The sequence below is a fragment of the Sus scrofa genome, chromosome 6 (genome assembly GCF_054392235.1).
Source record: "Sus scrofa isolate SSC_HxYL_T2T_F1_AM1 chromosome 6, Sscrofa_HxYL_maternal_Yorkshire_Landrace_v2.0, whole genome shotgun sequence".
Taxonomy (NCBI): Eukaryota; Metazoa; Chordata; class Mammalia; order Artiodactyla; family Suidae; genus Sus; species Sus scrofa.
The window spans coordinates 170,189,065-170,211,316 of record NC_139388.1 but is presented as its reverse complement, the minus strand read 5'-3'; the positions used below and the strand labels follow the sequence as shown (position 1 = coordinate 170,211,316).

The 22,252-nt window shown below is 47.3% G+C and overlaps 2 protein-coding genes across 13 annotated transcripts in view; one reads left to right on the top strand and one right to left on the bottom strand.

Annotated features, from left to right (window-relative positions):
• NASP (nuclear autoantigenic sperm protein) overlaps window positions 1-16,583 on the top strand; it is a 31,469-nt gene extending 14,886 nt beyond the window's left edge. For 2 of the 3 annotated variants that reach the window (XM_084965182.1, XM_021096741.2), the window contains 12 exons: window positions 1,689-1,799; window positions 3,142-3,222; window positions 5,072-5,181; window positions 10,665-10,744; window positions 11,049-11,134; window positions 11,249-11,322; window positions 12,866-13,054; window positions 13,169-13,335; window positions 13,855-13,911; window positions 14,008-14,085; window positions 14,676-14,798; window positions 15,690-16,583. In XM_084965182.1, coding sequence (XP_084821308.1) covers window positions 1,689-1,799; window positions 3,142-3,222; window positions 5,072-5,181; window positions 10,665-10,744; window positions 11,049-11,134; window positions 11,249-11,322; window positions 12,866-13,054; window positions 13,169-13,335; window positions 13,855-13,911; window positions 14,008-14,085; window positions 14,676-14,798; window positions 15,690-15,770 — 1,237 coding nt within the window. In that variant the 3' untranslated portion in view covers window positions 15,771-16,583. Of the gene's footprint in view, window positions 1-1,688; window positions 1,800-3,141; window positions 3,223-5,071; window positions 5,182-5,845; window positions 6,830-10,664; window positions 10,745-11,048; window positions 11,135-11,248; window positions 11,323-12,865; window positions 13,055-13,168; window positions 13,336-13,854; window positions 13,912-14,007; window positions 14,086-14,675; window positions 14,799-15,689 lie in introns of all 3 variants that reach the window. The other variant, XM_021096740.2, reaches the window with a different exon arrangement.
• Window positions 16,584-17,787: 1,204 nt separating this feature from the next.
• CCDC17 (coiled-coil domain containing 17) lies at window positions 17,788-22,050 on the bottom strand. Of its 10 annotated transcripts, XM_021096730.2 has the most exons (13): window positions 21,528-22,050; window positions 21,371-21,445; window positions 21,054-21,261; window positions 20,798-20,960; window positions 20,384-20,467; window positions 20,177-20,295; window positions 19,800-19,916; window positions 19,481-19,626; window positions 19,295-19,392; window positions 18,988-19,191; window positions 18,608-18,818; window positions 18,425-18,535; window positions 17,788-18,163 (listed from the first exon to the last, which is right to left on the bottom strand). In XM_021096730.2, exons 1-13 carry the CDS (start codon window positions 21,825-21,827, stop codon window positions 18,053-18,055), a joined length of 1,947 nt encoding a protein of 648 aa, XP_020952389.2. In that variant the 5' UTR covers window positions 21,828-22,050; the 3' UTR covers window positions 17,788-18,052. The 10 variants fall into 10 exon arrangements, 5 of the variants coding, with proteins under 5 accessions (XP_020952389.2, XP_084821312.1, XP_084821309.1 ...); XR_014808410.1 differs by having other exon boundaries at window positions 18,425-18,531; window positions 20,798-21,261; window positions 21,528-21,948; XM_084965186.1 differs by lacking the exon at window positions 18,425-18,535.
• Window positions 22,051-22,252: the final 202 nt, after the last annotated feature.

Below are 22,252 nucleotides of genomic sequence, written 5' to 3'. Positions count from 1 at the left end.
ATGGCTAGATATCATGGTAGTTATATATCTATCTTTATCAAACTCCCAAATTGGGTTTGTTTTTTTTTTTTGTTTTTTTTTTTTTTGGTCATTTTGTTTTTTTAGGACCACACCTGCATCATATGGAGGTTCCCAGAGCTATAGGTGCTGGCCTACAGCACAGCCACAACAGCACCAGAACTGAGCCATGTCTGCTACCTATACCACAGCTCACAGCAACCCCGGGTCCTTAACCCACTGAGCAAGGGCAGAATTCCAATCCGCAGCCTCATGGTTCCTAGTCGGATTTGTTTCCGTTGAGCCACGAGGAGAACTCCCCAATCCGTTTTCTAAAGTGATAGTGCCAGTTTATGTTCCTCCAAAGAGTGCAGGAGTTCCCAGTTGCTCTACATCTTGTCCCACTTGAGGTGGTCCGTCTTTACATTCTGGTCATTCTCTTGGGGGTGTAATGGTGTCTCTGTATGAGTTCAATTTCCATTTCTTGAATGACGAACGTTGAGCATCTTACTTTTCATATGATTATTTGCCATTCATATATCTTGCTTAAGTATCTGTTCAAATCTACCCATTTTTATAGGATAATTTGTTTTACTGAGTTGTAAGGGTTTTTTAGTCAGTAAACAAAGCCTTTGTCAGACTGGGTTTTGCCAGTCTGTGAGTCGCCTTTTATCTTTTTGTATCATTGTCTCTTTCCTTTTTTTTTTTGTCTTTGTCTTTGTCTTTTCTAGGGCCTCACCCGTGGCATATGGAGGTTCCCAAGCTCAGAGTCTAATCGGAGCTGTAGCCGCCAGCCTACACCAGGGCCACAGCGGAATCCAAGCCGCGTCTGTGACCTACACCACAGCTCGTGGCAACATCGGATCCTTATGTCGTGTGGAGTAAATGTTTGAGGTTCATTTTTGTGTGGGATATCTAATTATTCTAGCACCATTTGTTGAAAAGATTATTCTTTGCCCACTAAATTGGCCTAGGACCTCGGGTAAGCCGCATGTGTGGATCTGTTTTTATACTCTGTTCTATGTGACCTATTTGCCTTCATCTATGCTGTTATCACGCTGTCATCTTGATCATTGCGTTTTGCCCTGTTTACATAAATACATCTGGATTTAATTTTTTTTTTGCTAGTAGAACTTAGTTTTTTTTCTTCTTCCCCCCTGTTTTTTTTTCAGGGCAACACCTGCAGCATATGGAAGTTCCAGGCTAGGGGTTGAATTGGAGCTGCAAAGGCTGCACTGTGCCACAGCAACTGTGGGATTTGAGTCACACCTGTGACCTATGCCAAACTTTGTGGCAGTGCCTGATTCTTAACCTACTGAGCAAGACCAGGGATCAGACCTGAGTCCTCATGGTTACTAGTTGGGTTCGTTACCACTGAGCCACAGTGGGAACTCCTTTAATGGTTTTTTAATTTGTTGCTTAGTTAGCAAATATTTATTGTAACATACAGTATAGTCTTTGTGAGCAGATAAACCTTTCAAAGTAGATGTTCTTCTTATACTTTGAGAATGTCGTTTTTGAGATGTTTTTTGCTTTTGTAGTGATGAATAAGTGTAGGTTAGCTAAGCTTTGCCAGAATAGTTCAGAGGTTTATTTAAAGAAATTAAACTAATGTGGTTTAAATGTAGGAGATACTACAAAAGTGTTGATTTTAAAAGTTACTGACGTTGAAAAAACTTTTTTCCTTACAGTCTGGATGTGGATAGTGAAGCTAAGAAACTATTGGGTTTAGGACAGAAACATCTGGTGATGGGAGATATTCCAGCTGCTGTCAATGCCTTCCAAGAAGCAGCTAGTCTTCTGTAAGTACTGTGTTTTGTGATGTTCCTAATAAATTTGAGTCATAGAAAATTGTTTTATGGGAAAAAAAGAATGAAGAGCAAGAGTTTAAAAAGATTTGATTTGTCACGTATGAGTTTATTCCTGTATCTAAAAATTACATATCACTGACCAGCTTCAACTTAGATTTTCCTCAGTTAAGGTAATATTTTTTTTGTCTTTTTAGGGCCAAACCCTTGGCACATGGAGGTTCTCAGGCTAGGGGTCCAATCGGAGCCATAGCCGCCGGCTTACGCCATAGCTGCCGATTTACGTCATAGCTGGCTACGGCCTGCACCACCCAACACAGGATCCTAGCCGTGTCTGCGACCCACACCACAGCTCACAGCAACACCGGATCCTCAACCCACTGAGCAAGGCCAGGGATCAAACCTGCATGGATTCTAGTCAGGTTCGTTAACCACTGAGCCACAACGGGAACTCCAAGGTAGTTTTTTTTTTTTTTTTTTTTCCCCCGAGGTAGTTTTTTTTCTGTCACCACTAATTGACCAGTTTGTCCCAGTTTGGGGACTTTTCCAATTTTAAGAGTGGGATTTCTGTGTCCAGGGAAACTCCTCAGTCCTAAGCAAGCCTTGATGAGTAGTCACCCTATTACTCATAGATCCTTGGCACCTTTGTTATCTGTTGAACTGCTTAGACGTTGGGAGTTAACAAACAGGTGGCCCTAATATACGTGTATGTCTTGGGGGGACTGGTTACCTTTTAGTGCCTCGAAAGTGATTTATTTTAACCAAAGATTTTTAAAAAATTCTTGTATTATAGTTGATTCATAATGTTCTGTCAATTTCTGCTGTACAGCAAGATGGCCCAGTTAAACATTTATGTGTACACTCTTTTTCTCATAGTATCTTCTATTGTGTTCTATCGCAAGTGATCGGATATAGTTCCCTAGCCAAAGATGCTAATGAGTTTGTACACTGAGAGAGAGAGTATGAGTTAATCTTCAAGCAGTGGGAGTTCCCGTCGTGGCACAGTGGAAACGAATCCGACTGGGAGCCGTGAGGTTGCGGGTTCCATCCCTGGCCTCGCTCAGTGGGTTAAGAATCTGCCGTTGCCGTGAGCTGTGGTGTAGGTCACAGATGTGGCTTAGATCCCGTGTTGCTGTGGCTCTGGTGTAGGCCAGTGGCTGCAGCTCCGATTAGATGCCTACCCTGGGAACCCTCCCTATGCCGAGGGAGCGGCCCTAGAAAAGGCAAAAAAAAAAAGAAAGATGAATTATAGAAGAAATACCATAGCTGAAGAAACAGAAAAAATGTTTTAGACTAGATGTTAATTCAAATCTTAGCTGTTGATTGTCTTTTTCAGAGGTAAGAAGTATGGTGAGACAGCTAATGAATGTGGAGAAGCCTTCTTTTTCTATGGGAAATCGCTTCTAGAATTGGCAAGGTATGTCTTTCAAGCCAAGCTTACATGTAGTATATTTTGTATCACACGGTGGTCTATTTAAAGTTTCTTGTTACGATTGTGTACCAGCTTACACATGAGCTAAGTGAGACTGATTTTACTAAGAGGATTTAGATGGAGCATGAAAGATTGATTTGGATTTTTTGTTTGTTTATTTGTTTGTTTGTTTTTGGTCACATCCAGGGCATAAAGAAGTTCCCTGGTCTGGGTATGAGCCTGAGCCATAGCACTGACAATGCTGAATCCTTAGCCACCAGGCCTCTGGGGAACTCAGATTGATGCAAGTTTTAAAAAGCACTCGATACAAAGAGTAAAGTTATACTTAGGTTTTTTTGTTTGTTTGCTTGCTTGCTTGCTTTTTAAGGGTGGAACCTTCAGCATATGGAGGTCCCAGGCTAGGGATCTAATCGGAGCTACAGCTGCTAGCCTGAGCCACAGCCACTGCAACTCCAGATCTGAGCCGAGTCTGACCTACACCACAGTTCATAGCAATGAATCCTTAACCCATTGAGTGAGGCCAGGGATTGAACCCGCAACCTCATGGTTCCTAGTTGGATTCGTTTCCGCTTCGTCACGACGGGAATTCCTATACTTAGGTTTTGACATTTCTGGTCATCAGAAGCAGAGATCTTGCCATTGGTTAATAATTTATCAAAGTCCAATTTAGAGAGAGGATTTTTTTAATGTATTTTTAATTAATTTTTTTTGTCTTTTTAGGACTGCACCCACGGCATGTGGAAATTCCCAGGCTAGGGGTCTAATTGGAGCTACAGCTGATGGCCTACACCACAACCACAGCAATATGAGACCTGAGCCATGTCTACAACCTACATACACCACAGCTCATAGCAACACAGGATCCTTAACCCACTGAGAAAGACCAGGGATCGAACCTGCCTCCTTGTGGATACTAGTCAGGTTTGTTAGTGCTGAAGCACAATGGGAATGCCAGCATCTTGGGTTTTTTTTTTTTTTAGAGAGAACTTTTAAAAGCACTCTTAGAGTTCCCATTATGGCTCAGTGGGATTGAATCTGTCTAGTATCCATGAGTTCCATTTCGACCCCTAGCCTGGCAACCTCCCTATGCAGCATGCCCAGCCTTAAAAAGTGGTTTTTCGTTTGTTTGTTTTTGGTGTGGTTTTTTTTTTTTTTGGTCTTTTTAGGTCTGTACTTGTGGCATATGGAGGTTCCCGGGCTAGGGGTCTAATCAGAGCTATAGCCGCTGGCCTATGCCAGAGCTCACGGCAACGCCAGATCCTTAACCCGCTGAGCGAGGCCAGGGATTGAACCCACAACCTTGTGGTTCCTAGTTGGATTCGTTTCTGCTGTGCCCTGACGGGAACTCCCAAAAGTGATCTTAACTGTTGGGAAGTAATGTATTTTCCAGCAGAATTTGTTCACGAGAATAAAATATATCAAGAATGTGCAAACTAGCAAATAATCTGTGATGTATTTAATCTCAGGCCTGGTAAGTTTTTTCATTTAGTAGAGCATTCTGAGGTTTTATCATGAAAATCTTGTCAGAATGTATTTGGCTGTCTCGAGAATTATGGGTGGATGATAAGTTTGTGAAATACTTTTTCCCTTTTGATAAGAGCGTCATCAGTGCTTTTTTGGGTGGCTGGATAAAAGTGTATGCTTACTTCCTTCAGTGCTCTTACAGCCTTAATTTATATTCGATGTTTTGATTACTGCTTTTCTTTCCTGAGTGCTTATGGTTCATATTCTCTGTATTTGGCTTCCTCTTATAATATATGACTACAGTTTTCTGTCTTACAGAGATTGATAGGTTCGTCATAGCCTTTAGTGCTTTCTCCTTGTGTTCTGCTAGGATGGAGAACGGTGTGTTGGGAAATGCCTTGGAAGGTGTGCATGTGGAAGAGGAAGAAGGAGAAAAGACCGAGGAATCGTCTCTGGTAGAAAACAATGATAACATAGACGGTATGTGGAATTGCATGTGGCATCCAAGAGACGTGACGTTTATTCTTGTTTACAAATGATGGAAATAGGGCTCTCCTTGTCCTGGATGGTCTCTCCTGGGGTGACACCTGCATTTGGTGGAGACTGCAGGGGAGACAGCTGATTACCTAAACTGACAGCGGGCTTTTGTAAGGGGATTAACGTAATTTCCTAAATAAATCTGATTTTTAAAATATTACAACAACTTTAAATATTTTTCTGTTGTAAGTTTTAAAAAGTCTTTGCAGCTCAGTTATCTTAATGACAGTGCTTTTGGAGCTCTTATATTTTTTATGTCTAAGAACATCAAATGTTAATTTCTCTCTGAGTTTTATATGTTGGATGGAGGTCTGTATAGTGTTTAGAGGAGAATGTAAAGCTTGGCATCTCTTAACCTAACTGATAATCAGAATGCTCAAGTGAAATAATAGCTAATTTAAGGAGATTGGGTTTCTTTTGCAGTAAGTTGCTCTTCTAGCTGGGACTTTGCCTTTGCTTTTCTCAAGGGGGCAGATTTGTAGGCCATCTGCTAAAACATAAGCCAGGCTGTTTGAGGGTTTAAAGGGAATGTATTTTTAGTTTCCATTTATGCCTTTATCATTAAACTCGAAGACATGTTTATGCTTCATGTTCTTTAACCATGTAGAGGAAGCAAGGGAAGAGTTGAGAGAACAGGTTTATGACGCCATGGGAGAAAAAGAAGCCAAAAAAACAGAAGACAAGTCACTGGTAAAGCTTGACATGGAGGATAGAGAACAGGAGTCTGAAATGCAGAAGAGTGGAAGAGAAGATATGGATATAAGTGAGCCTGCAGAGAAACTACAGGACAAAGTTGAGTCAACTCCAGATCAGTTCGCTGAAACCACTGAAGATGTCAAAGGAGCAGCTGCGGAAGGACTGAATGAAGCAGAAGTCACTCCTGCGAGGCCAGAACAGGAAGCACCAGATGCTGAGGAAGGAAAATCATTTTCTGGAACTGACATCCAAGAAGAGGGCAGAGAAAAGGGGGTTTCGGGAGAAGTAATTGTGAGCATAGAGGAGAATCCAAAAGAAGCTTCAGAAGAGCAGCCTGTTGTGACTCTAGAAAAGCAGGGCGCTGCAGTAGCGATAGAAGCAGTCAAGCCAGTGGATCTGGGTGGGGATGAGCCAAAGGAGCAGGCAGCTGCCTCTGAAAATGAGCCAGGAAAGGCTGGTCTTGAGCAGTTGGTAGGGCAAGAATTGCCTCCTGCTGAAGAGTCACCAGAGGTGACAACACAGGCTGCAGAGGCCTCAGCTCCAGAAGCTGGGTTAGAGGTCTCTGAGGAGCCTGGGCAGGAGGCCCCAGTTCTCCCCAAGGATGGTGCAGTCAATGGACCGTCAGCTGCAGGGGATCACACTCCCACTGAGCCGCAGACTAATGCAGAGGCTCCGCCGGAGACACCAGCTGGCTCGGGACTAGAGGAGAAGGTCGGGGCAGAGGTGGTTCCTAGCCGGGAGGAGACTAAGCCGTCTGTAGAAGAGGCGGAGGCAGCTGGAGTTGGGGTGGAGACTGAGGTAGCCCAGGGGGCTACTGAGAAATCCCCTGAAGACAAAGTTAAGATAGCTGCTTATGAAGAAACACAAGACAAGGAACAGATGAAAGAGGGTGAAGGTAACCGGGACATACAAGAGCTGCAGTGGGTGGAGTACATGCTGGATTTGACTCACTAATCATGGGTAAAAGTCAGCCTTCCATTCAGGATTTTCCGTCTGCCTTTGGACTAGGACAGGGCTAAGTGAAAATCGGGATAGTTTAAGAAGGTGGTTGTAAGTTGAGCAAGACACGAAAAGCAAGTCTTCTTTAGCTGGCTTATAAACTAACGCTTTTACTAACTGCAGAATAGGCCTTTCTGTGACTTCGGAGACTTGGCTAGCCATATCAGTAACTTGATGCACCATGCTAGCCAATAAAGCTGGCTGGTGAGGAGGGCGGGAAGGGAGATAGTGGGCAAGGCTGGCAGAGAATGCTGAATGGATGCTCACGTGCATGCCTCTGGATTTTTTTATTTACTGTTCACATGGTTCCTTTTTCTGTGCTTTAGGAAGCAGGATTAGAGCAGTAGAATCCATTGAATTGATACACTTAAGCAGGCATGCCATTTGAGTGAAGGGGTAGTTCGTTAACCCTTGAATGTTCTATCACCAGAGCCAAGGAATCTGGTAACCTTTTAGTCTCGAAGTGTTTAGAGGCTTATTCACATTAGTTAAATTAGCCCCCTCCAAAAGATAGCAGAAAACCTGTTAAGCCCTCTTGCCATTTCCCCCTACTCATTTCATGCTTGCTTTGGCTGCTAATCTGAATTTTTTGCTACTTAGGATATTATTAAGCGTGGATGCATATTGGTCTAATTGTGATTCAGTTTCATCAAGATGTATAAGCCTCTAATGAGTAATTACATAATTGGCACGTCTGACTTGAGTTGTACTATCATTTGAGGATTCTACTGTCTAAGAGATTCATCTAACGGTGGTATTAATAATCGGAGGTACATTCCAACTGTTATTTCATACAATGAAGACTACTTCCAGTTCTCCTAGATTTTCAGACTCATTATCAGTATTGGTAGCTAATTCTGGTAAACTTCCTTCTACCTATGTGCAGGTCCCTGTACTCCAGCCAGCACAGGCATGGTAACCAGAAGTGAATTGGCTAAATGGTAGCACCACTGGGCTGCTTATTGGGTTTGAGGAGATCTTTATAGAAAAAGCATGGAATTGCATTCCTCAATTTAAAAAAAAAAAAAAACTGTCCATGTCTTGATCTTTAATGATAATGAGCTAGAGTAGTAAAAGGCTCTGCTAGCTCTCTTAAGAGTTGGACTTTGGATAATAGAGATGCCTATTTCTCCACAGTTTGTTGAAAAACTACTCAATTGAGTCACAAGTAACATTGTCAGAGCTCTCACACATACATTGCTTTTGGTCCCAGGATATGCCTGTGTAGCAGGCAGTGTAACAGTGATAAGGAACTGATCCTTGTTTAGGGTCAAACAGTTAATCTGACCCTAGATCTGACTTGAATGCATTTGTCGTCCCCTTCTGATTAGAAATCTATGTGGTAACACTAGCTTGTAGAACTTTTACTAGAGGTTTTTCTCTTGAAATACCATTTCCTGCCATCTCTTGGGCTCTCCTTATCCCTGAAAAAGGTAATGGGCCTATTTTCTAGTTGTCATGCTATATGTTTGGCAAGTGAACAGAACTTTACTATTTTAGGCATAAAGCTTGGCCAAGCTTGGACTGTGCTGGTCAGTCTGTAGTAGTTCCTCACGTGGTGTGAGTGTTAAAATAACCAGAGGCTCAGCAGATTGCCTTTGCTTGGCCTTTAAGAGTCATTCTTCTGGTGTCTGTAGTTCTGTCCATATTGTGTTAAAGAGTCTACAAGATCACCAAAAACATGTTCCTTTTCTCTGAAGGATGGCATACCATAAAAAAGAGTCAAAGAAGCTTAGAAAGTGTTTTAACATACCTCTTTACTGAGGCAAATAATGCATTCCGTTAATACTTGGGTACAGGGTACCAGGTTTGGAAGGTGTTAAGATAATGGCCTTCCTAGTTCTCTTGCCACCAGTCTGTGAAGGTGGTGCAGATTCCTCAAAAGAAACCAGTATTTTTCTCAGACTCTTGTAAGAATTTAAAAATTTGATGCAAGACTCCAAATAACTAAGTATTTTATGCCAAATTAGATATCACCTTCTGTCATTCTAGTATGAATAGGACAGATAGCAGATAATTAAGAAGAACATAGAGGTTTTTTGTCAGTTTTTCCTGCAGTCTGGGAAGATAGGGTTTTTGTTTTATTTTGTTTTTGTCTTTTTGCCTTTTTCTAAGGCTGCGCCCTCAGCACATGGAGGTTCCCAGGCTAGGGGTAGAATTGGAGCTATAGCCACTGGCCTACACTAGAGCCACAGCAACGTGGGCTCCGAGCTGAGTCTGTGACCCACACCACAGCTCACGGCAATGCTGGATCCTTAACCCACTGAGCAAGGCCAGGGACCGAACCCACAACCTCATGGTTCCTAGTCGGATTCGTTAACCACTGCACCAGGACTGCCAGGACGGGAACTCCAAGATAGGGTGTGTTGTTGGTGATTTTTTTTTTTCCCCTCTTTTGAGTATTATGAGAAATAGAAAGATCTGCCTCGCCTGTCATAACTTCTGGTGGAGAACAGGCTTTCCTATCAGAGTCAATGAAACTATCTCGTCTAATACCAGGGAGCTAAGTATACAAACCATCTCGAAATTTGGGGATGGAAAGATAAATGGTTATGTGGTGGTTGGGACTTACATTTCAGAAGCATTAACTTATACGGTGAACAGGAAGAAAAGACGACACTTGATAAAACAGGGTTTGTTTGCCATAGACACAAATTCTAATTTGTTTGTAACTAGTTCTTAGCTGTGGTGTGTCCTACTAATTTATAGGGCTTTTCTGTGCTTTTCTCGTCCTGAAGCAGTTTTGATAGGTGAAAGTCCTTTAACCTGACTTCATAGCTCTGGCTCTAAGACCTAATTTCTATACTTATATTCCTGCCACACTTTAGTTAGGAGACAGCATTTGAGCTCTTTTGCTGATGTTAAAAATGCTTAGAGGGCAGAGATAGGCTCTTTATACTCAATTCATGAACTGTTTGTACCCTAAAAGCCCATTTTAATAACTTGACATTTTGAACTTGAGGTGAATTTTGAGGTGGTATGTGGAGCTATTTATTAGCAGCCTGTCCTTACAGGCAGTATTTAGTGTTTTGTCACTAAACACTATTTGGTGTTTGTTAGTATGGTGAACTGCGGTTGCAGATGTCAGCATGGTACTGGGGTAAAGTAATGTAAGATCCCTCACTCAAACGCGGTACGTGCTAGAGCTGGCTGGAGTGTGTGGCATGCTCATTGGTGAGAGGTGGTAAAGGCTATGCTTTTCTCTCCACAGATCTGTTGTGGGGAAGCTAGTCTCGAGCATTCTTGCCCAAAATGGACTGGAGTGATTTAACTTTTGGTACTTTCTTGGCCTTATTAGTATTATCTAACAGTTGGCTTAAAGACACCAGGAACACTGGTTGGAATTGCCAACTCCTTGCTTCTGGCTGAGTAGATGGGAGCTTCTAGCTAGTGAGTAAGAGCCAGTAGCTAATCTGTCTTGATCTAAATTGCCCAAGTTGCCTTTTAGAAGAGAAACACTCAGCCTGTCAATCACTGAAGGTCAAAACCATAGACGCTGTAAGATTATACAGCCTTAAGACTGGATTAGATTTGAATTAGACCGTTAACTACTGGCTTTATATTTATATCCGGTTCAGATGTTCACTGATTTTGGTTTAGTATCTGGCTTGTCCTACCTCAGAATATAGGTTATTTGACAAATGTTTATTGGAATCTCTGATCAGACCGTATATCTCAATATCTTAATAGATACCTTAATATTCTCAATACTGAAGAATTTTTGCTTACAGAAACCGAGGGCTCAGAAGAAGAGGATAAAGAAAATGACAAGGCTGAAGAAATACCAAGTGATTCGGTTCTTGAAAACAAGGTGAATATTTGTTCACCATCATCATCTGCTTTCTTATTGTAGGACTGTGGCTCATTCTAGCATAGGCATGATTATCACCGATAGCCTTTTCTTGGTTAGGGATTGGAGACCCTTTATTCATCAGGAATAGAGAGATCATTTGACCGCAAGGGGTCGCAACATACCACTGCTAACTATTACTGACCTAATGGGATGCTATGGGGTAGAATCAGTGTTCCCCCCCTTCTAAATTAAACATTTAGATTTGTAATCGAAAGATGTCTTTCTTGTGCTTCTGCCTAATACCAATGCTTTGGATATTTAGTCTCTTCAAGAAAATGAAGAGGAGGAGATTGGAAACCTAGAGCTTGCCTGGGATATGCTGGATTTAGCAAAGATCATTTTTAAAAGGTAAAACTCTTGGTGCTTGTAGACTCAGGTTGGGAGCTTGGTGGTTGAAAACAGAAAGCAGTTAGGGTTGGACAGATTCTATTAAGGTTTCTGATTTATGTTTCCTTTTTTCAGACAAGACACCAAAGAAGCTCAGCTTTATGCTGCACAGGCACATCTTAAACTTGGAGAAGTTAGTGTTGAATCTGGTAATACATTTTCCGTTTTACTCTCCCCTCTAACACACTCATATGCCCCTGCCTTACTCTTCCTCTGCTTTCTTAAAACCCAGCTCAGTTGTTCATAAACTGTGGGCAGTTGGCTTTAAATGGACAGTAGGGGGTTTTCTTGGTTCCCTATGGTTCCTAAAGCAATGGAGTCCTTTTTTTTTTTTTTTTTTTTTGATCTTTTTGTCTTTTTTAATGCCACACCCATGGCATATGGAGGGTCCCAGGCTAGGGGTCCGATTGGAGCTGTAGCCGCTGGCCTTCACCAGAGCCACAGCAACACGGGATCTGAGCCACATCTGCGACCTATACCACAGCTCACCTTAACCCACTGAGTTTAAGGCCAGGGATCGAACCTACATCCTCATAGATGTTAGTCAGGTTCGCTAACCACTTAGCCACAATAGGAACTCCTTTTTTCTCTTTTTAAATATACTGTAACTGAAAATCTCTCTGTGGGTTTTTGGTCTTTTTGTATTTTTCCAGGGCCGCACCCATGGCATATGGAGGTTCCCAGGCTAGGGGTCTGTTTGAAGCTGTAGCCACCAGCCTACGCCAGAGCCACGGCAACACCAGATCCCCAACCCACTGAGCAAGGCCAGGGATCAAACCCGCAACCTCATTGTTCTTGCTCGGATTCGTTAACCACTGAGCCACCAGCCTATGCCAGAGCCACGGCAACACCAGATCCCCAACCCACTGAGCAAGGCCAGGGATCAAACCCGCAACCCCATGGTTCTTGCTCGGATTCGTTAACCACTGAGCCACGATGGGAACTTCTCTGTAGGTTTTTTAAAGTCATTCTGATATTTTTTCAGTCAAGGGTCTTGGAGATGTCACAAAGAAAAGTGGGGCTTCCTATTGTGGCGCAGTGGGTTAAGAGTCCAATTGCAGGAATTCCTGTTGTGGCTCAGCAGTAATGAACCCATCTAGTATCCATGAGGATTCGGGTTCAATCCCTAGCCTTGCTCAGTGGGTTAAGGATCTGGTATTGCCATGAGCTGTGGTGTAGGCCAGCAGCTGTAGCTCCAATTGGACCCCTAGCCTGGGAACTTACATATGCCACTGGTGTGTGTTGTAGCCCCCACCCCCAAAAATCCTTCTGTTGCTGTGGAAGCATACGTTCGATTCCTGGCCCAGTGGCCCAGCACAGCGGGATAAAAGATCCAGTGTTATTGCAGCATAGGTCCACAGCTAATATTCATTGCCCTAGCTTGGGAACTTCCATATGCCATGGGTACAGCCATTAAAAATAAGTGAAGTCTATAAAAAAAGATAAACTACAGTGAGATACCACTTAAAAAAAAATGGAGTATTCCTGCAGAAGGGTCTGGAATTTAGAAATATTCTGTATTAGAGTTCCTGCTGTGTCACAGGGGCTTAATGATCTAGCTTGTTTCTGGCAGCACTGGTGGGATTGCTGGCTTGGGAACTTGCATGTTCCTTAGGTGCAGCCAAAAAGTTACAGAAAAAGAGCTATTATACATGTTCATGTCCATTTGCTTGCTCTTTTTCCCTTCATTAGAAAATTATGTCCAAGCTGTGGAGGAGTTTCAGGCTTGCCTAAACCTGCAGGAGCAGTACCTGGAAGCCCATGATCGACTGCTTGCAGAGACCCACTACCAGCTGGGCTTGGCCTATGGGTACAACTCTCAGTATGATGAAGCCGTGACACAGTTCAGCAAGTCTATTGAAGTCATTGAGAAGAGAATGGGTGAGTGAGCATCAGCTGTTTCCACAGTGATTTTGATGGATCCAGTGATTGGCAGTTTAAAAAACAAGGCTCCTTTTGTACCTATTACTGATGACTTGAGCCTTTTCTTTCTAGCTGTACTGAATGAGCAGATGAAGGAGGCCGAAGGATCACCTGCTGAATATGAGAAAGAAATTGAGGAGCTGAAGGAGCTGCTCCCAGAAATTAAAGAGAAGATAGAGGATGCAAAGGAGTCCCAGCGGAGCGGGAATGTAGCTGAACTGGCTCTGAAAGCAACTCTGGTTGGTTTGGTTTCCTTTTATTAATGTTTTGATAATAGCATGTTCAGTATCATGAGGGCCTTTATCATGGTATTAGTGTTCCATTTGCTAGAAATCTTACTCATGACTTGGTTTGCAGGGAGCTGGAGGTCAGCAGGAATGTGAGAACTCAGTAACTAAAATGGGGATATTGGTACCTATATGTTAAAATATTTCTGACAGTATAAGACAAACAGAAATTGCTGTTTATTGCAGACTTACTCCCTTATCTGAGAACTCCTTTGTATAGAGAGATAGTGAAGGCTTTTAAGCCCAGATTGCCTGGCTCTGCTTTTGGCTGCTCGAATATTAATTTATTTACTCTCTACCCTCCAAGGCCCCACCGGGGGTGTGGGAGGCATGGGTGACAGTGTGGGGTAAATGATACTGCTCGTCTGTGGAAGGCACTAGAATTGGACGTCGTAGTTGCTGGTAGATGGATGAGCTGGTGGGCTCTATCCTGGGACCCAGACCCACTGGGGTTTGTCCTCTTTTGCGCAGGTGGAAAGCTCGACTTCGGGTTTTACTCCGAGCGGAGGAGGCTCTTCCGTCGCCATGGTGGGTATTCCGGTGATTTTTGTCACTTAACATATGAGCCTTGGTTTTGTCTCATATGTAGCAGTGCATTGCTAACACAGGCTTCCTTTTTGCCAGATTGCCAGCAGAAAGCCAGCTGATGGTGCTTCCTCATCAAACTGTGTGACTGATATTTCCCATCTTGTCAGAAAGAAGGTAAATCTGTGGTCGTTTCTGTTTCCCACTCTACAGTTTCTTCCTCCAAATGATGTGTGAGGCTCACCTCTAACATGTGGTGACATGAAACACGCGTCGGGAAGGCGGGAGGATTCCAGCGAAGACGCTTGTCAGTCGAATACATCCTGGAGTTTCAAACTCTTGGCCTTTCTTATTTGGCCGAAGGGTGACGAGGAAGGCTGCTGAGGACGACTGGTCAGATCAGCCCGTCTTAGGAAGCTCGCAGGTTTCCTTTGACCTGCCGAGGCTTAAGCTTTTGTGAGCTGGCCTTCTGCCTGCTGCAGTAGATTTTTTCCCTCTTAGGGGAAAACTTTACCTCCTGCTCTGTTTCTTAACTCAAATACAGGATTTCAAACCGGGGGTTGGTTACTGTTGAGATCTACTCCTCACCCCCACCCAGCCTCTGCATTAGGCTAAACTGGCTCTTCCGGCTCTCAGAGGCGCCTGTGTTTGGGATCTCTGCCCCATATGGAAGAAGGGGGTGTTGGGGATTGCTTATAGTTGTCCTTAAAAAAAACATTTTTAAAAAAGCACATTCATTAAGCTTCCACAATTAATTGTATCTTTAGAGGAAACCAGAGGAAGAGAGCCCTCGGAAAGATGATGCAAAGAAAGCCAAACAAGAACCAGAGGTGAATGGAGGCAGCGGGGATGCTGTCTCCAGTGGAACCGAAGTTTCGGAAAACATGGAGGTGGGCAGTTAAGCAGGGTCTGGACTCTCGCCTCCTCGCTTCCTCTTGTTCTCAGGGCCTGGGGAAACTCCTCCTCCCACATGCATGTTCCTCACCTGAGCCTGTTTGGATTGCTGGGGTGCAATGCTCATAAAAACTGTGAGGCTGTGGGTTAAAAAAAAATGTAGTTCCCACTATGGCACAGTGGGTAAATGATCCAACTTGTCTGGGGGTGCCAGTTTGATCCCTGGCCTGGCTCGGTGGGTTTAAGGATCTGGCGTTGCTGCAGCTGTGGTATAGGTCGCAGCTCCAGGTTAGATTCAATCCCTGGCCCAGGAACTTCCATATGCTCCAGTGGCAGCCAAAAAGGAAAAACCAAAAAAAGTGAGGTTGTGGCGTTCTCTTGTGGGACAGTGAGTTGAGGATCCTGTGCTGTCATTTCAGTGGCTCATGTCACTGCCATGGTGAGGGTTCATTACCTGGCATGGGAACTTCCACATGCCATGGGCGTGGCCAGAAAAACCCAAAATATAAGCAAAAACAAAACCAGCAAACAATGAGGCTGTGCAGAAAACAGTTGGGTTATGAAATGGGAGGGTGTCTGTTGACAAATGGAATCCATACACCTCCCAGAGGTCCCTGCATAATGAATGTGTGAGAAGACAGCAGGCAGGACCGTTCGGGCACTTGTGCTTTCTCCTCTTTCCATCTAATGATGTGTGAACACTGGTTCTGTCCAGCCCTGCTGCAGAGTTTAGGAAATGGCCTTACAGTTTGTGGCCATTGCTTTCTTAGTGTAGGGAGCAAAGCAGAATTTAAGGGACCTGTATTTACTTCCTTTGCACAGTTGTATGAGAAAAAAATGGCTTAAATTGTGGTCATTTATGCCCAGGCTCCCTGTTTATCTTCCAGGCTGAGAATCAGGCTGAGAGCCGGGCAGCAGTGGAGGGGACAGTGGAGGCCGGAGCCACAGTTGAGAGCACTGCGTGTTAAGAGAGGGAGTAGAGCCTTCCTCCCAATGGAAAGTGTTTTTGTATATAATGTATTTTTTCACTTTTGGGGGATTCTTTTTGTATAACTTCAATAAAGATTGTAAGCAAAGGTTGAGGCTTTGATGATTTTTTTTTTTCTTAAATATTGGCTATCTTGGTGCCTTGGTGCACTCCAGGTTTTATATCGTGGCCAAAGGTTTTTGGTTTTTTTCCTCTTCTGTACTGATCTCAGTGTTAAGTTTGAATCCAAGATCCTGTCTGACGTGGAGGTGATGAAATCCAGTGTGCTGCAGGCCCTTGTCTTCCAATGGTGCTATGTTTTTTCCATTATACTCTACTGAACCCAGCTGTCTTTGCAAATGTTGCATGGTGCTGACCCTGGATAGGGCTTACAAAAACAAGACTTGGTGAAGATGTTGCTCTTTGGTGCTGATACTGTTTGATAGACTTTGACAGTGAGCTGATGTAACAGCTTCTAAGCCAGGCTTTGGGTGGCACCTGTCTTTTATCCACCAGGTTTCCAACTGGGGCCATAATCCTGTCCTGGAAAAAGAACTCTGAAGGAAACTGAGCAGAGGAGGGGAGTGATCCTTGAGGAAAAAGTGTGTGTTAACTGTAGAGGATTGAGCTTTTGGCTTGAAAGTGGCTGAGGGACTTGATTGATGGACACCCTGGATGTGGTTGGTTGAATCTGGGGAGACTGGCTGATTTGAGTTATATCTGTTGTATTTCAACCATTCTGTACACAAAGTATCAACAGTTGAAAGTGTTACCTGTCTGCAGTTTTGACTCTTAAATAAAGATGCAAAAAAGCTCCTGGTCTCTGGACTTCTGTTTAAAAAAGATCTTCAATTGGGATCCTGGGCTGCCTGGAGCATTTCAGTAGGATATGGAGTTGAACAGTGGGAAATGGCTTAGCAGTTCTGGCTGCCCCAGTCTAAGGGGGCTGGTGGTTTTGGACACTGGTACTAAAACCATCCCATGGGGTCATCCCTGATATCCAGCCCGCAGGGCTAGTGTGAGACCCCTGACTCTGATGTGACCTTTAGGAAACTGCTATATACCAGGCAGTATTTGGATCCAAATTTGGGGGGGGGGGGTGTCTGTCTTTTCTAGGGCCGCTCCTGCGGCATATGGAGGTTCCCAGCCTAGGGGTCTAATCGGAGCTGTAGCCACCGGCCTACAACCAGAGCCACAGCAACACCGGGTCCGAGCCGTGTCTGCAACCTACACCACAGCTCATGGCAACGCCAGATCCTTAACCCACTGAGCAAGGGCAGGGACCGAACCCACAACCTCATGGTTCCTAGTCGGATTCATTAACCAACCACTGAGCCACGACAGGAACTCCAATAGAACCTGCAGTTTGAACATCCCGTAATGGAGGCAGAGGGAGCTGCTGACTATTGGACTTTCTAAAAATTTTGCCTTTTAGGGCCACACCAGCACCATATGGAGGTTCCCAGGCTAGGGGTTGAGCCGGAGCTATAGCTGCAGGCCCACGCCACAGCCACAGCAACGTGGGATCTGAATTGGGTCTGCAACCTACACCACAGCTCACAGCAAGGCTGGCTCCTTTACCCACTGAGCGAGGCCAGGGATCAACCCACAACCTCATGGTTCCTAGTCGGATTCATTTCTGCTGCGCCACAATGGGAACTTCACTACTGGGCTTCTCATCTTTGCCTGATATTGGGGTCTGGGGCCAGGCTCAACGTAAAGTTAAAGCTAGATTTCACCTCCACTGACACCACACTGCTGTTCCCCCCACCACCACCGCAAAACTTGGGAGGAACTACTGGGTTGCCCTCTAAGTACGGAAGGAGGTACAGATCCCTGTTTCATGATGACCTTGAGAACCTGAAAACTCCCTGGAGGGTGACCTGAAGAGGCTTGGATTTGAATCAAGAAGTGGGCAGTAAGACTGGCTTTATCAAAAATGTGGGAATGAATTCATCAAGTTCCTTTCACTGGAATGAAAGAGTGAATTTCCTACATGCCAGCCAAGACTGCACATATCTGACGTAGCTGCTTAATTGTCATCAGTCTTTTCTTACAAAGGGAAAGTAGGTAACGAAGGTCAAGTGCTCGTGGGAGGTAGGCCAGCTGTGGTTGGAGCCCGGGCCTTGTGCTCCTGTCCATCTGCAGCCAGACCCTCTGTCGGCATGGGGAGTAGGAAAGCTGCAGGTCTGAGAATACACCTCAGCCTGGGCCCCAGTCCTGCGCCGGTGAAGCTACTCGGGAAGCCAGGGAGGTCGGTCACAGCTGTGAAGGCCCAAACCCTCATCGCTCTGCTTGCCTCTGCCCCTGGGAGGCCTCTTCAGGAGGTGGGGGGTCAACAAAACCAGCTGTTGGGGCAAGGGAGCTGGCTTCCAGGGAAGATGAGCTGGGTACCTGTGGGACAGGCAGGCAGATCTTAAGCAAAAGGTTTATGTCTGACAACCTTGGAGTCAACCAAGTTAACCACACACTGCTCTGATTTTCTTATCTGTTTACACAACAGTACCCTCTACCTAATAGGGTATGTGAGGGTCACTTGAGTTAATTCGCAGAAAACACTTCGCAGTGGTTGGCACATACATAGTGGTCAACAAAGGCTGGTGGTTAGTCATACCAGCCACACCTGGGGTGTCCCAGCCCCAGTTAGGCCCTCACCAGAGGTGGGTACTGGTACTCATGGGCACTTGCTGGATTGATCTCTGCCAGTGTCTGGACACCTGCATCTCGTGCATTCACCAGCCGCAGAAAGAGCTCGGAATGACCTATCTGGGGAGAGGCGAAATGCTACTGCACCTGTACCCTGGAGGAGCAGACCCAATCCCCACCGTCCACACTTACCTGGGGAATCCCGTTCAGCTGTCCAGGGCTAAGGCTGGGGTCCAGAGGAAGGGCCCGAAGTGGGAGACGCCAACGACCACTTAGCACCCTCTGATCCAGGTCAAACAGCACCAGTGATGCCCAGGCCTTTGGCTGTGGTGTCTTAGCCCATGCCAGCCCCTGCCAGGCCTGTAGCTCACAGACCAAGGATGCTGGTGGTGAGGGCGGTAGTCTAGAACAACCAAAAAGAGGCATCAGGAGCCAGAAGTGGCCATGATCTCTTCCTAGGACTTGGCCCTCAGAGCCAGTGGCCCTGTATACAGTCAAGAAAATTTAGCAGAATAATGGACAAGCCTCTAGTGTGGCATAAAGCACCAACATCATAATCCCCACCTACTGACCTGGGTATAGGCTGCCTGCTGGCAAGGATGGCACAGTTGCCCATGGGTCCAGGAGCTGGAGGTGGAGGCAAGCAAACGGCTGGGGGTAACACCGTGGTCCCTCCTGTATCTTGTCCGTCTCGGGCCAAGCCAGTTACTAGTTGCACCCAAATCCAAGAAGCCTCAAGGCCACGCAGGAAGTCATAGAAAATGACAAGGCCAGCCCTAGAAAACGCCAGCTTCAAGTGCACTTAGATACAGACGCCCAACTCCTCCTCCCATCCTCCCAACCTCGTGCCGGGATGTCAAAGGAGGGAGCAGGCCTCACCCGGGGTCATAAGGTGCAGGGCCCAGAACATCAGGTGCAGGCAGGAGGAAGTGTGGGTCCAGGCCCAAGTTTCTGGTCCTCGTTTCAGGAAGCTGCGACTGTGGGGGAAGAGTTAATTCCTCCAGAAAGTGTCTGTGTTCCCCAACTGCACAGAGAACTGCCCCCTCCCAACCCCTGCATCCTCACAGCCTTTTCAAAAGCACCACTCAAGATGTCTGTGGAGCGTGGAAGCGGTGGCAGTGGAGGAGCCACCGGAGGTGGGAGGCTGGGGGGGTCTTCCCTTCTCCTCAGGCGTGGGCTGGAACCGGCCACAAGTCTCGGCTCCCCACGCTCTAGGTGCAGAGGAAAAACAGGGCGCCCTTGAGTAGGACACACCCAATAGCCAAAGCCATACAGACACCTGCAGAGGTATGTGGACTGACAGATGCATGGTACCTCTAACCCCTCCTCTGAGCCCGGCCTGCTGGGGAGAGCTAGGTGGGATGGAACTGGGGTGCTCACTGACCCTGGCGCACTCCGCCTGCGCCCCTCTGCATCTGCAAAGCCAGGATTTCTGCCTCCAGACGCCGGTTTTCAGCCTCCACTACCAGAAGCTCCTTGAATACGGCATCTGCTGGTCTTCCTGCGATGAACAAGTCTGACCTGTTACCTCCGACCTCTGGGGACCAGTTGCTCTGAGTAGCTCTCCAGCCTTAGGACTCTCTGGTCAGGGCTGGACTTGGCGAACATCCCAGCCACCGCCGCAAAGACCAGTTTTCTACCTCGGGCTTTTGCTTAAGTGGTTCCCATGCCAAAGACACCCTCCCTCACCGCCCTTTTCTCTTCCCAGGCCTCGGGCCACCACTTCCCAGAGGCCCTCCTGGCTGGTTCCCTCGTGTTCACCCCTGTGAGTCTTCGACCGCCGAAGCTCCAGTGCCGACGCCTCTACTTGCAACTGCCACATCCAGCCCAGAACGCCGGCGTCCCGGCCCCCGCCTCGAATGTAGGCCTCACGCAAGGCCCTAGGGGGTAGGGGACAAGTAAGCAGCACATCTCCCATACTGATCAGCGCTTCGCCCCAAGCCGGTCCCCACCAGGCCTGGACCTCACCCGATCTCCGCAGCCAGAGTCCCTGCATTGGCCTGCAGCACCGGGCCGCATAGTTCTGGCTCTCGCAAGGTGTTCGGCCGGGTCCTGGGGTGCGGGGCAGTCAGCGCGGGTAAGGCGAGAAGGATCCAGACCCCGGGCCTCAGGCAACCTGGCCCCTTCCTGGCCTCCCAGGCGCGGCTTTCCAGCAGCTTCTGTACACACGCCCGAGCGCCTACCACCGCGCCGGGCCCCGCCCCCCGCGTGCCGGGCCCCGCCCCCCGCGTGCCGGGCCCCGCCTCCCCGCGTGCCGGGCCCCGCCCCCCGCGTGCCGGGCCCCGCCCCCCGCGTGCCGGGCCCCGCCTCCCCGCGTGCCGGGCCCCGCCTCCCCGCGTGCCGGGCGTGCGCTACTCCCAGGATTCCGCGCGTTGGTCTCACCCTTGGTCGGCCTGTAATTGTTGAAAGTGCGCCGCTAACACCTCTAGAGCTCCCCGCGTTCGCCCGGCCTCTGCCCGGAGTTCTCGAAGCTCCTGCTCCAGGCCGAATAGGCGTGACTTCCCGTCCCGGGTCCAGGCCAGACCTTGGAGGCGCCGGCTCAGTTCTGAGGAGGTAAGAGATGAAGTCAGAAGGGGTCGGGCAACCTCAAGCCAAGGGTAAGGGCGGGGTGGCCCCCAGTCCCCCTCTTTCATCTCACCCTGACCGAGTTGCTCCAGGGCCCGGCCCTGTGCCTCCGTCTCTGCCACGCGCCTTGCGTGAGTCCGGTGCAGCGCCCGCAGCCTCTCGCCGGGGCTCCCAGCAGCCTCAGCAGCTGGGGCTTCTGAACGCCTCCAGGGCCCGGGTGCCCTGGGGACCTCTGTTATCCAAGGTCTCATTTCCTGCAGATGCAGCCGCAGCCGCTGCACCTGGAGATAGTACCCCGCAATCTGTGTCGGGGTAATCCGACCCACGCATTGTCTATATAGGTTTTGAGGGGGATGCTCAGTTTCAAGCCGTAAGGAAAACCAGGTGTACCTCCTCGGTTAGCCTCTTCAAAGCCGATTTGCTGGCCTCCTGATCTGAGAGGCCCTGGTGTTCCTGTGGCACATCCTGGGGACAGGGTGTGGGGTGAGAAAGCCTGAAGTTCAGAGCCACTTCAGTGCCCACTCATGGCCATGGAGGAGGCCCTTACCGCCAGGAGTCGTGGTTCACTGTGTACTGGGGGCTGTGCCCCAACCGTCACCTGCCGGGTCAGACGGCCAATGCAGAAGCGCTGAGTGTGGGTGGCCAACAGGGCCCAGGAGCGGAAAACCATGTCACAGGACCCACAGGGCAGGAGTCCCGGCTCCCTGGAGTGGGAGGCCATGCGATGGGACCCCTTTTTTGACACCAGCCGAGACCTGCAGAAGACAAGATTGAGGGCAGGGTGAAGGGAGACGAGGATGAAACAGCCAGCCAGCCAAAGGCAGAAAGGAAAGGCCAGGTTTTCCATATCAAGTTTATGTTTGGGGAGGAGCTTTAGGTCCCTGGGCAACTTCAGGTCTGGGCAGGTCTGGAGAATGAGTGGGTAAGGCTTGGTCACATTGGGGAGGAGCCCTGGCTTGAAAAAAAGTGTCAGGAGTCCCTGTCGTGGTTCAGCGCTGAGGAACCCGACTGGTACCCATGAGGATGTGGTTTGATCCCTGGCACTGCTCAGTGGGTTAAGGAGGATCCCGCGTCACAGTGAGCTGTGGCGTAGGTCACAGACCCTCATCAGATCCCGCATTGCTGTGGCTGTGGCATGGGCCAGTGCTACAGCTCCAGCTCGACCCCTAGCCTAGGAACTTCCCTATGCTGTGGGTGCGGCCCTAAAAAAAGCCAAAAGAGAAAAAAGAAAAAGTCAAGGTCTGTCCACCTCACTGCAAGAACATGGGCAAG